Source organism: Chlamydotis macqueenii, chromosome 2, assembly GCF_036417535.1.
Source record: "Chlamydotis macqueenii isolate bChlMac1 chromosome 2, bChlMac1.mat, whole genome shotgun sequence".
In the NCBI taxonomy this organism is placed as follows: Eukaryota; Metazoa; Chordata; class Aves; order Otidiformes; family Otididae; genus Chlamydotis; species Chlamydotis macqueenii.
Window position 1 is genome coordinate 9,305,250 of NC_141557.1, and position 13,969 is coordinate 9,319,218.

At 41.0% G+C, this 13,969-nt stretch overlaps 1 protein-coding gene across 1 annotated transcript in view; it reads right to left on the reverse strand.

Annotated features, from left to right (window-relative positions):
- Positions 1-913: 913 nt before the first annotated feature.
- Positions 914-13,969, reverse strand: part of PTPRN2 (protein tyrosine phosphatase receptor type N2) — a 668,183-nt gene continuing 655,127 nt past the window's right edge. The window contains exons 22-23 of the mRNA XM_086741882.1: positions 10,987-11,060; positions 914-5,625 (exon numbers count right to left, since the gene is read on the reverse strand). Coding sequence (XP_086598008.1) covers positions 5,554-5,625; positions 10,987-11,060 — 146 coding nt within the window. The 3' untranslated portion in view covers positions 914-5,553. The remainder of the gene's footprint in view (positions 5,626-10,986; positions 11,061-13,969) is intronic.

The window sequence follows — 13,969 nt, forward strand, 5'->3', positions numbered from 1 at the left end:
CTGATGAGAAGCGAGTGAGCTGGACCGGGATGGCTTCTACCTTATGTTTTTCCTAGTTATTTCCAGGTGAGTGGCAAACTATTTTAAAGTCTTCTTCAAAACACAAGTGAAATTTTAAGACACAATACAGGATCATGAAAATTGCCATACCAGGGCTGTCTAGTCCTAAAGATTGCATCTGATAACAGCTAACAATAGATATTTCATGCAAAGATACAAACCTTCATATAATGGACAGCACTTATGGGAAAATTACTTCCTATTCCCCAGGGAAAAGACTGGTTATTTTATGCTGTGCTTATGTGGGAACCTTAGAATTTTATTCCTCTTAACCTTATTTAATATAACAGTGAGTATTTTCCATTACTCATTCAACTCCTTCTGTGAATTCTGCTACAATTTTAAAACTACAAATCCTTGGGCAGCCCGTACCACCCATTACGTGATGCTCTGATCCACCAGTCTTCCCTCCCCAAAAACATTTTCTTCCTTTTAATTTTCCTGAAAGAGGTTATCATTTATTCCATTTGTTAACTTGTACACTCTATGACACACATTAAAGGCCAAATTTTTTCACTTCTTGGATGTACACAGAGGGTTGTTGCAATTTGGTCATTTTTTTTTTTGCCTGCATCACTTTCTGGTCTGAACATAGGAGTCTGCCTCGCTTAAAATGTTGGAAGCTGCGATGTTACAGGCCACACACCCAAGCCAGATGGCTGCAATCTCTGCTGCTCAGAGCAGATTAAACGCGGTCCAGTCGTCAACAGGACATTTGTGCCCCTCTCTGTCAGCCCCACGTGCACACCTCGGCTATTCAGCATCCATCTCTCCAGCAATGGATGGAGGTCATGCTCCCCTCCCCAAATAAAAGCAGAGCACAGCTGGTAATGCTGTATTCACAATACCATACTCCACAGACAATGTGACTTTATTCACAAATATGATTTTTACAGAGGTAGAACAAAATACTTTGTATAATCTTTTTTTTTAAACTATATACATATAAAGAATATAATAGAATGACAAGAAAGAAAGGGTTGTAAACAAAACAATATTATGCCATCAAATACAGTACAAACAGCATGCAAGAACAGCTTCAAATGAAATCTTGCTGGTGTAACTTTATTTTATTTTTAATGTGGTAAATGAAGAGTAGTAAAGAGTCATGCTCTAATTGGATTGAGTATGCCACAGCTCTGCAATTTCGTTTTAATTATTTTTTTTTTTTTTACAATAAGCCAACAGGATAGCTTTATTTTCACTGTGGTGGGGAATGCTTTTGTAATGCCCAATGTAATCTCAACAGAAAAATATAATAATAAAATCTACAAAGTGTACTCCTATTTAAAAAGCAAAACCATAGAAACTGTACAGTTTTAAAAAGTGAATTATCTCAACTGCTTCTTAAGAGAATTTTCTAAACAAAGAATAAAATATGCAGAATAAAAATTAGGAGAGCTATTGTTCTGTAACAAAGCTAATCAAATACTTGTTTTCTATTCCGATAAACAGTTTTTTAAATTAATGACTATTCTGGAAATTATGAAGTGGGCTGGGTTTTATTAACGTTCCACTTGACTAATAAAGCATGAACTCCTTATAGGTACTATAGCTGTTGTTCCTCTGGGGACGGATGGAGATTGGTTCTGCATGCATGCTAGAGACAGGAACAAGGGTTAGTCATTGGTGCAGATTTTAAAAATATTCTAAAGTGTTTTAAACATTTAGTAGTGCCTATAAAAATAATCTTGCTTGTTTTACTATGGATTGAGATTTGGATATGGGATTTTCTGCTGAAATTCATTCTTGGCCTTCACAGTTGCCAGGGACTTCTGCTGGACGTTACCTGGGCTGCACCAGGTCCCTCAGACGATGGTCAAGAGCAATGATCAGAGCTCACACTTGAAATATGTGAAGCCAACAGCAAAACCCACCCTGTTGTTCCTGTGGCTAGGGTTGAACCTCAAGGATCTGAGCTTTGGGGAACTGTACTGTTCTACCCCTCTGTCCCTCCAAAGCCCAGCCCATGTCATGGGAAGGGCAACTGTCCTATTACTCCTATGAACTATCAACAATGGTGACAACCACCTCTCCATCCCTCATGTCTGCACCCACTGGGACTATGTAAGTGTGGAGTCTGGTTCGATCACTGCCACCCTGCTTGGGACCAGCAACTGTGCTTGCTGCCGTGCCTGTGGGAGAACAGGGTTTTCTCCCTCTGCTGTAGGCTTTGACCATTGAGGGTGGAAACTGTGAGCACTGGGGTTAAATCACACTCCTGCAGCTTCCTCCTTAAATGTCATTTAAAGATTCAACCACACAAACAGCACTTGTAGATTCAATTTGTCTTTATCAAGAACATGAGGATCGTCAATATCAAACATTTGCTGTTTATGGCTACACGTCAGGCACCAGCCCAGGCTTCAATCGCAATGAGTTTACTAAAGATCAAGTAGAATATTGAACAGGGAAGGACCATAGGTCTCATTTGACTCTGGGCTCTCTGGTAATCCTGGCTTCCAGGAAGAAGCTCTACTCAACCTGCCAGGGAACATGGGGCAGGTGCCACGTCCAGCGCAAGTGGCCAGGGGTGATCTGAACAACATCCTTTGCCAAATTGCAAGGATTAAGTTACCTGCAGTGAACAGGGTAAAGAAACACTTGCCCTGCTTGAGAAATCCATATCTGTGGCTTCATCCATGGCTTTGGCATTTTCCTGGGAAATGGATTGTCAAACCCCTCCGGATCACCCTGGTGCAACTGAAACCTGCATTTCACTAACAGACCCTGCAGCAGATTATAAACCCCAGAAGCAGGGCATTTACTGAGAGGTGTGAACAGTATGCTGCCTGCACAGACAAAATACTCTGCGTGATAGTTTTCAGTTGCCAGAATAAGCCTGGTACCTCTTTGTGGAACAACTGTACAAAACACGTCTGAAATAACAAGATTGTCAATGACATTCAGTGGGAGATACTCTAACTCTCTCAGTAAAACTGCATCTTTCTGCTGTGTAAACTGGTCTACAAGTATGAATAAAATGATATATCCCTGCCCCACTAGCCTTGGGGAAGATTAATGCCCTCTAATCTACGCTAAGTAAACTCCAAAGCATGAAGACCAATATTGAAGTCCTACGCTCAGCTCCTTGTGAATTAATAGGGATTGCCCGGAAATTGCTATTATGAAACACAAATATTTGCAAAAGAACAATTAAAAAATACTCCTGAAGTACAAACGAAAGGCTCATCAGCCATGTTTGTGGTATGCACGGGGACAGTCAGAAGGCGAATGCTAATGAATCCCAGGGCAGAAATCTGTGCTAAAAACCCATCAGCCCACTGGCAGTAGGTAACGGCACAGCATCTCGCACTGGGAAATAATTCTGCCCGGTAATTGGAGGGCTTGGCTTAGGATGCCCTAATTTTGATTCTTTGGACAGTTTGTTTGGATATAACTACCTGTATTTTCAGAAAGTTGCAGTACATGGCTCACAGTAAATCTACTTAAAACACTTGCTGATACTGCTCAAACTGATCTCATCTGCCCTGATCTGCAATTTTGTGTTAGCTAAAGTAATAAAAGAATCCTGTTAAACCTAAATTATCAAATGAAAAAGGCAATTTTCTCATTCATACTCCATTAGTTTTTTTAGTTATTGCTAGGAAAGCTCTAAAATGCTTAGGCCATAAAATAAACATGTGGCTTAATGTACAGTATGTGTACTTAAGAGGATGATGGCATCTGCAGTAACTGCTCTGTACTGCCATAGTAATGGGATGCACAAATTAAGCAACAGCACATACCAAGTAAAGCATACAAAAAATGTATGGCAAAAAGTAACAAGCCTTCAGCTTTTTTTTTTTTTTAATAACTCTTTAATTGCTAAAAAGAAGAAATCACCAATATCCACATCTACAACACAAAATTGCAACATGGTTGATTTCGATAGATGCCTGTTACCTCTGTTACTGTGATATTGTATCTTTAACATTTCACTGATTAGAAGTTTACAAAAGCTTCCCCTTCCAAAATTAAATCCAGTGATATATTTTCCAGTGCTGAAGTCATATGATTAGCCTAACGGTTGCAAGCACACAACACTGTTAAGATTTTGGGGAAAAACACAACAAAATTCTTAAATTATGGAGATGTAGGATAATAAATGAAAAAGCATCCAAGTATTCACTTTTGAAAATTAAATTAAGAGCCTAGATCACTTAGGTACCTTTGATAATTTTACTCTCATGCCCTTCATTCAAACATATCAGAGTACTTTCTATCAGCAACTTCAGTTCCTTTAGAAGAGTATCACAACTAAACCTGTGAATTCACATAAGCAAGATTGCATATTCAAATCATTGGCAGACATATTTCAGCATTACTTTGCAACAGTAGGCATTAGGATTTTGAGAACACAAGAATCTCTGAAATTCAATCCGTGTGCTTCTTTATCAGTTAATGGGTAGTTAAAATAGGTATCATTCAGAACAAGGAGTGAGCAGAGCCTCTGCAGAAAGGTGCAACGAACGTCTGGATCAGACAAACTCAATGAGGATCATAAAATGCAGATTGGAGATTTCTCCTTCAGCCAGGCTTTTACAGAAATATATTTTCCCGGCTAAAAAGGATGGCACAGCACAATTTTACAGAGGGAAATGCAAAAATATAAAGAGGAGAGTCTCATTTTCTTCCTCAGTAATCCCATAAAATCAACAATCTGTTTTCATAACAGCTCAGGACATTCACCTGGCTGCTGACAGGGCCTTTCCCCATCACCTGAGGTGAATCTACGCTCTCCTTTTCCGCGCTGTCAGTGGTAGGTACACGGTCAGAGCTGTTGTGCTCATTATCCCCTGGGTTCCCATTAATGTGACCAACTTGTTCTCCCCAGTTGCAACCACTGTGCAGGCCTATTGACTTCTAGTTCAGATTTTCTTCCATTCATGGCACAAAGCTGAAAAGTAAGCAACAGTTAAGAAGACATTTGTCTGCCAAAGCCCAGCACGAGAAGGTGCAAGCTTTCTTTGCCAGAGCCTGGACCTGTGTTTACTCACACCCTCAGCACTGCTTCATGCTCTTGCTCGGCATTGTACGGGAACAATCCCCATCCTCTTCAGGCCCCCCACTCTTATTCAGCCTTTGAGAAGTTACAAAATATAACAGAACACTGTTTTCTGAGACTATATTGACTGCACTAATTACCCACAATACTGTATATTTGCTATTAAGAACATGAATGTGTGCTTTCAAAGTGTGACATTCAGGGCTTGAAGGATGTGAAAGGAATTAGATGGATTGTTCTGTCACTTAATCCGAGGCTTCAATGTACTTTAAAAAATTTGTTTAAAACCCCAAAAAAACAGAATACACATTTTAACTGTTGAACTTTTACCAGCTAAATGAGTTTGTAAGGACCCTAAGACTATGTGGTTACAACAGAAGATACACAGTTAGGGTCAGGTCACGGTTTCCAAGAACATTCATAGGGACTGAGGATGAGGAAAACGAGAGACGGATCCTGCGGGAACCTTCGGGAAACTGAGCTGCTCACTGGGGAAGTGCCTTGAGTATTGCATTCACTTCCTCTGCAACCGCTGTCAAAGCAAACTCAAACTGCTCCTGCGGAGAGAACAAACGCATACTCTGAATAATAAAACAAAGCACTTTCCCAAAGCCTGCTGCACTATTCCACAGCCAAGCATCCTCAAGACATTGTTAAAAATATGAATATGCAGGATGAATTGTATACTGCAACGGAAAGGAACAACATGTTCTGGGATTATTGATGCCATATAACATGCTTGACAGCATCTTGAAGCTGGAGTCATTTTAATAGAGAAAAATGTTGGTAGCAGAAACTAAGCTATTGGGACACAATGATGTATTGCAATTGCATGGTCAGAAGGGTTTGGGACCAGTTGATCACCAGTCATTTTCTTCTGACACAGAGGTGTAAACTCGTTAACATAACTGAGATATGAAATAGGTGAGATGCTGCAGAGCAGAGCCTTTGGCTTTTCTCAGGACTCTTTCTAGTTGAGATCAGCTCGAATAAATATCTCCTCAACTTCTATCTCTTATATAAAACAATACTTGCTTTTTGGTTTACCCGTTATTGTTCTTTTTCAGTCTTCCTTTCTAACAGCCTTTCTGCACCCACAAATTACCTAATGATGTTTAGATCACTCCTATTTAAGAAATACTTGGGAAGACTTTTCTCTGCTATTAATTTACTGTAAGCATAAAACCAAAATTACTAACAGGCTTCAGTGCTGGGTTGGCAGAGGTGTGAAGGACACAGCCATGAATAGACAGCTCATGTAAGTGTAACCCCAACACACTCCTGAACTGTGTAGTCCTACAGAAGGACAAAGGAGCTTTACTTCCTCAAGGTTACCAGGTGCTATATTTTCCAACCAAGTAATTGTTCTCAGAAATTTAGCTTACTGAAATATCTGACAGGATGATTTTATGTTTGCAGCTTTTCAGATGAGAAAAGAAATGTGGGCAGTTTACTCAGAATACAGCCAAATCAAGGACACCAGACAAGGACTGTGCAGAAGTTTCTGGACTTCCTAGAAGTACTCCAGTGATTGAAGTCAGCCAGAGTCAAGAGTTGTTGAAGACGCAATTTTGAGAATGGAGGTCTGAGATGGACTCTGCAAAGTATCCTGAGATCACTGCTGGGATACTATCAGTGTCTCCAATTAGGAAACTGCTGGTCTTGTAGGTACCTCCAGCCCCACATTTGCGCTGCCAGCAGCTGTGCGTGATGGCCGCAGGCAGGTACGTATGCAGCTGTGGTGGATGGCTGCAGAACACAGGCAGCCCGGAAAGGTGATTACTGGACTAATAGTATCCATTTGTCCACAGTGTTTCACTTTATTGTGGAAATGTGCAGGAAGGATGAAAGAACAAACTAAAGATGTGCAACTCGTAGTTCAGAAAGACAGCTAAGTTTTAATTCCTGAAATTCAGTACCAGTCTTTGCCTTGTCTTACCCTACTGTAGAGTCATCTCCCATGTGGAGATGCCTCAGAGAGAAGCAATGATGGGCACAGTTCCTGAGCAGAAAAAGAAGAAAATTCAGAATAATTTCTCAGAGACATTGACATTCAAGAATTCTGCTGTCTGCTTGGTGCTGTCGAAGTGGCTTGCCTGTGCACTCACTGGACTGCAGCCAATAGTTTTTAATCAGACATCAATTCACCCTAAAGAACAGGAGTCACCCTCATTAGGCACAGGAAATGGTGTATATGCCTACCTGCATTCCCCACAGTCTCTGCAATTAAAGAAAAGACTAGAAACTCTGGTGGCCATCCAGGAGCAGCAGTTATATTTTAACCGGAGCACACTGGATGTGTGAGAGGAGCTGGAGGGCAGCGGAGACAGAGAGGGCATTCATCTGGACATGCCGTGCCAGGACCAAACCTGGTGCCTGTGCCGGCTCAAAAAGCTTCAGGAAATTTGGGCTGATGCACAAGAAGTGCTCGCCTCCAGGAAAAAGCCTTGGCAGGAAGAGCTAGCAGTTGTTGGACCTCATCGATGCAGACCTGCAGAGCAGCCTGGGCAGGGTGGGAGGCCCTTGTGCCGGGGCTGGCAGGAGAGGGGCAACGTGGGTGCTCCCAGGATGCCGGTGCTGAGATGTTAGCGGGACAGCTGGTCCCCGTCGCTGCCAGTCCTCCGAGCACAGGGAGCACAACAACAGAAGAGGCTGATCTGAGCACGATGGGGTTGACACAGCAATGCAGCCAAGTCTGAGAGATGTGCAGATGACTCTTCCAACATGTGGGTGTCAGTTTGGAAGAAGGGAAGCTGCCCATGGTAATGAGGTAATGTGCTCTTCAGCTGAGTATTTTACAGTTCGGAAAACCTCGTAAGATCAAGGACTACTTTAATATTAGTCCCATACCTGAAAATAACTCTCAGTTATTCACTGAGTAAATCTTCTCTTTAACCTTGTTGGTCTGAGATGTGTTCACCTCATTTTGAAGAGCTGTCAGGCTAGAGACCATCTGACCTGCAAGTGCCATTACCCTTCATGGAGGGGCACCCCTTAAGTGAGCAGAGGGCATCACTGCACCGCCTGAGGAAAAGTGTCTGTCTCGCCCGAGGACTACGGACCGATCAATATGAACTCCAAAGTTCAGATATGGATTTTGCACACAAGGTCAGTGGAGATCACCAACCAACATTAGGTGTGACCCTAAATTACTGAGGAAAACAAAGCATAATCTTTACAGCCAGAGCTCAAAACTGACTGTGAAACACCGCGGTGAAGCACACAGCAGAGCAGACACATGAGATGTGCGAGGATGTGGTCTTTCTGGTTTGGCATGGCTGAGCTCTTCCCCCTCCTTCCTTCTGCATAATACGCACAGGTGAAATGCAGATAGTGCAGCTTCCATTGATGTGTATCAGCACCCCCCCAAAGAAAAGCCTTTACACACCTCCCACACCTTTCCATGAGAACAACCACAGTTAGATCAAATTTATTTCAGTAATTTTTAAAGGAGCTCCGTTTGTTGCTTTGCACAGTTACATTGTCATTCGCATATGCTATTTGTGTATTCAAGATTGACTGGAGATGAACTTAAACATATAACTTTGCCTAGAAAACAGTCGGACAGGCATCTTGTGGTGTCAGTCCACCTATAATGCAGAGGTGTCATGAATATATTTAGAAAAAAAAAAAGGGATATTTCATTAAGTCTACAAATAAAAATTCGCAGGAAAACAAACTGAGTATATGTAGCATATATGACACAATAAAGAATGTTAGCTAAGTATTACAGATTGTGAGAGGAAAGATACAGAAGAGAGAAAAAAAGGAAATATATATTTTTCCCATCACAGAGAATACGATTCCTCCTTCATTACTTTTTCCTATCACATGTGGCATATCAATTCTATTTTATGATTCCCCTGCAAAAAAAATAACAAAACCGCAAACCCTCTATTATGCTTCTCAGAAATGCAGAATGTCGTTACGATAATTTCATTACCATTTATTATATACAGTGCTTTTGAATTAAAGATCCCTTCCAGAAGACAAAAATGTTGCAAACAAATCTTTCACACGCTTATTGAAAATGTGGAGCGCTGCCTGCTGGAAACACAATAACATTGCTGAAATAAGTTGGTGTTTATTTTGCCTAGGGATATTCTGTAATTGGCATTTCTAACCTGACTTTTAATCCATTGTTTTAAATTACTCCAGGAGTCTAATATTCCTCATTTGTATTCAGTTGGGAAAGCACAGGGGTTTGTTTAAATCCATCAGAAAAATTCTCTGGGGATCGTGCATTGCTAGCATGTAACCAGATATTTATAATTTGCAAGACATTAGCTTGAATAAGTGATTTGGGTGGTTTTGAGAAAATGACAATGATGGAAGAAGGAGCAAGAGGAGAGATAAGCAATATCCTGAGAAAATTTTTCATCCCGGATGAAAACACAGGATACATTTCTTTTCTGGAGCTCTTCCAGAGAAATGTTTGGAGAGGAAAAATATGTCTTGAGTGAGATTTTCATGAGACTCGGGTAACTATTTCTGAGCTAAATTGCTCGCATAATCTCATTCTTTGATTCTGGAGCTATGTTGTTTCTTTTGTTTAAGGCAACAAGGATTCTCTGAGAGGGAAACTGGAACCTGAATTCTATATTTCTGCAGAGCTGCCACATACTTTGGATGTGTTTAATGTAGCTCAGGACTTGTATCTTCCCCCAGAGTAAATATATGTGACATTGGATACTGTCTGCTATAAGCTTTTTTTTTTTTTTCCCAGTCTGAATAATCAAAGCAGAAGAAAGATTTGTGCAATTTCATCCCTTACTTGCAGATAAAGATTAGTTAGCTTTGACTGGCTCATCTTTATTTTTCATGCACTTACTTAATTGGTAAATAATAATTAACATCTCCCCAACTGTTCCCCAGCACCACTTCTCCTAGTATTAGTGGGAAGACAAAGTGATTAGGAAGAGATTCAACAAAAGTTATGAACCAATGATTCCAGCAAAATACATTTATTTAATCTTTGTCCCTCAGCAATTTAAACTCCCTAAATGCTGCAGACTTTCTTTTCAGTTCCTGCTTGGCCAAGACAGAGTGCTGTCACGTTCCGCTTGTTACTCAGCTTGGGGCTATAACTCTCATTCGATATTTTACAAAGTCATATACAGATCTATTTGGTCTCCATGCCATGAACAAGCTTCTTTATTGTCATATTTGCAGCTCTTGCAGCAAATACCCCAAAATATCGTCCCATACATCACTGAAATTGTTCATAATAGAAAGTTTCATTTCTAATTTAAGGCACTACAATCACATCATCAGCTATCTTTAAAAATTTTACATTGTGTAAAAATGTCAAAACTATTATAACTGACAGGAATTGCAGAGTAAGATGTTTCCCTCACCAAAGGGTAGAAATATTATCACCAGGCTACATCCATAAAGGACATGGCATTAGGCACAATGCAACCTCTTCCATTCAAAGACACTAAAAATGACTCGATTTCCTACAAAACTGTATTTCCTTTAAATCAAAAACTTTTCAGAAAAAAATCAAATGCAGCAGTTACATTCTCTGCAATGAGTTGAAGCTTTTAAAAAATATTACACACACAGTTAAGCACAGTTACTCAAAGAAAATAATCCATATTTCAGGATGAAAGCAAGAACATTCTTTCAAATGCACATTTTCTTTAGTAGGCTACAGACTGTTGTCTTCACTGCCCTTCATATATGGTAATCAAGATAGATGTTGGAGATGTTACAAGAAAGAGCAGTAAACACCAAAGAAAGTAGCCTAGATAAATCTTCAGCATAAATAAACCTCAGTTGGTAGGGAGCCAAACAGAGTAATCAGCAAGCGACCTGCGTTAAATTAGGTCATACCCTCTTTCTTCTGTCATGAAAACAACTACTGTGAAAGACCTTTAATGTATTTAAAATCCCAGTGGATTTATTGACAGTACCTTTGTCTGGACCATGCCTGGTCTCTGGTCCCTCAAGTGCTCCAGGGTAGCAGCAATATCAATCTCTTTAGCACCTGCAACAGACCACAAATTGGGCTGAGTTCAGAGCACAAGATAATCCATGCTGCATCTGTCAATCTCTTGCTATCGGGTTCCCTTTGGGCTAACAGTCCAATTGAAAATTATTACATCCATCTCTCAGCAGACTTGGCAGGCAGCTGCAATTTTTGTGTTCATATAGAAAAATAAGAGGTTGGGGCAGCTTTTATTAACATTAATCCAAGAAAAGTCAGAGAAAAACAAATTCTTAAAAATGCCTCTGCACCTAGAGCAGAATATGTTTTGCAGAACCTAAGGGTCCGTCACAGCAATGCCACCGAGTGCCCTTTTGTCACTTCTAAGAGTATGCACTGAATAAGGGCCCAACCCACACTCAGATTTATGCTGTTAAAACAAGATTTAGGGAAACTTTTGTCACCTAGAGCTGAGATCCAGAAAACATGTCTGTGGCTTCCTGGTTCAGGACCTGCCAGAAGCCCAGCTGAAAATCTCTCGAGCTGAGAAGTCCAGCTACAGAGTTTGTCTCTCTTGCATTTGTCCCCTTCTGCATCTTGTAGGAACATCACACAGTGACAAAGCATCAGGCAGATGGGCAAAGGGTCACCCTGAACCAAGTGTGACTTCCCCATCTCTGCTTCCCTATCTTCTACTGCTCCCGATTTTTACACTTTCTTCTAGGGCAGATGTGGGTCTGTAGCCTCTGCAGCTGAGGAAGATGCTGATCTCAGGTTGCCCGTCTTGTGCATACACTTTCATCATTAGACGGTTTATCAAGGACAGGGATCAGCTACGTTCTGAAATCTGCTTCATTTTGAAGGATACTCAATGGTGTGCTCTGAAGAAGACTGTCACACTTCAATGTGCAATTTGACAACTGTTTTGTATTGCCTGGCCCTACGAATCTCCTGGCCCGGCCTGTGTCCATTTGGGACTTCCTTCTGGAGGCATTTAAAGCTCTCCAACTATTCACAGGGGTCTCAGTGGCAATTCATCTGGAAAGCATCAGTGAAGGTGCATTCTTTGTAGACCCTAGCACTGGTGTAACACGGTAGCTCATTTCAGTGTTTAGTCACACATACGTGTGCAATTAGGTGGGAGTTTCCTGTTCCATCACAGATGTCCATGGGAGCAGAGTTGTGTGAGTACTGCACATGCTGTGGCCTTACTTGTGGCCTCATTAGATTACCAGGAATTAAAATGTCCCAGCAGCATCTTAGCTCAACATAAGAGGAATTCTCTCTTTCAGGAATTAAGATACGAGAAAAATTTAAGACATCGAAATCCATGGATGAGGTTAACCATAGGCCGGAGCCAGCCTCAGAGTTATGCTGCAAGGATGAACCCGGGGATGCTCCCAGTGGAGTTGTCAGGCTCGAGTGCCACGTGGGCTTCCCCATGGCTGCAAACATATGTCCCCCCTTCAGTAAGTGATGGTCTTTATTTGAAAACACTCTAGCCTCAGGCCAACACTGTAAGATATTTGGTGCAGGGAAAAGGTTCATGGCAAGACCTGGTAACACTTTTTAATGGCCAGTTTGGCTTCTGAGTCTACCTTTGAAAGAGCTAATTCCTACATTTCTGTGATGCAGATTGCAGGCATTTACTAGTGAACTGATGCTTGCTTCTTTATCATCATTAGCAGAATGACATGCCTAATAATATGAACAACACCTGATTATAAAAACCTGATTTAGTGAAACACCAAAGCATATGCTTGCACTGGCACACAAGAATAGTCCTAGTGGGCCAGTGTGCTTAGTGGGAAGCTTGTTTTGAAGTGTTTTATCAGTAGAACTCCCTGAAACAGCAGTTTTTACTGATCAGTGTCCCCCAGCCCACAGATTGTGATCAGCATATCACCCACAACCACTTCTGATGTCCTCAGTCATAGGTAATTAAAAGGAAAAGGAGAGCAAAGCATGATTTTGCCCGAAGCATGTGCCTTCTCAGAGGCCAGAGGGTTAGAGGCAAGGCAAAGCAGAGGTAGAGATTGCTTTGCTACCTCCTTTTTCCATTTCTGAATGCCTCTAATACTACAGTGATGGGAACTACCTATGTGCCTAGAGAGACCGATCAACAAAACTTAGTGTTGCAAAGATGGGGAGCTGTTCTGGAAGAAAAAATTATTGAAGAAAATTCACAGGAAAAAGGATGAAATTAATGGCATAGGATAAAGCCAGCATGACTTGTTTTCTCTCTACATGAGAAAACCTCTCTTCCTCTCCTGCATCCACCACTACATGTTCTGCCTCTATTCCCTTACTGTGCCTAAAACAAAAGAGTTTAAATATCTATTGCTAGTCCACTACTCATTCTCATTTTGTGATGAAGACTTTTTTTTTTCTATTCAAACTTATGCTAGATTGCTGTTATGTTACATAAATTCAGCTCACTTCCACTGATGTGTGTGACAGTCTGTAGAAAGTTCTTCGGTGACAGAGAAGGAAAAAGGAAGAGATTTTCAAAGCACAAAGGGAAGACTGAGCCCAGCCTGCATCCACAGGTGAGACGAGCTCAGTGTTTAACTGCAGCATGAGCTTGCAACTCTCTTTGGAATTATTTTGTTGAAATCTGACACAAATTCAACATCTTTGCTATGCTGAGGCTTTCTCTTTAATCTAGGAGTACAACAGTATGGCATAACATTTTATAGTAGCCAGTAACAGTTTATTTGTGCTTTTGAGCCATTTCAGGTGGCAAAAAATACAGGTTGTATTACATGACATTGGGAGAGAGGGACGATGCATCTGAGGACATTAGGGTCAAATCATGCTATTACTGAGATGGCTGTGAAATATCCACACACTACTAAGGTATTTTAAACACTGCTTATCCAGAAAGCCCACATACAAACTAAATTTGATGCAGAGGTTTAGAGCACAAGCTGGAAAAACTTGACCCTCTGATTCCAAGGATCCCATTA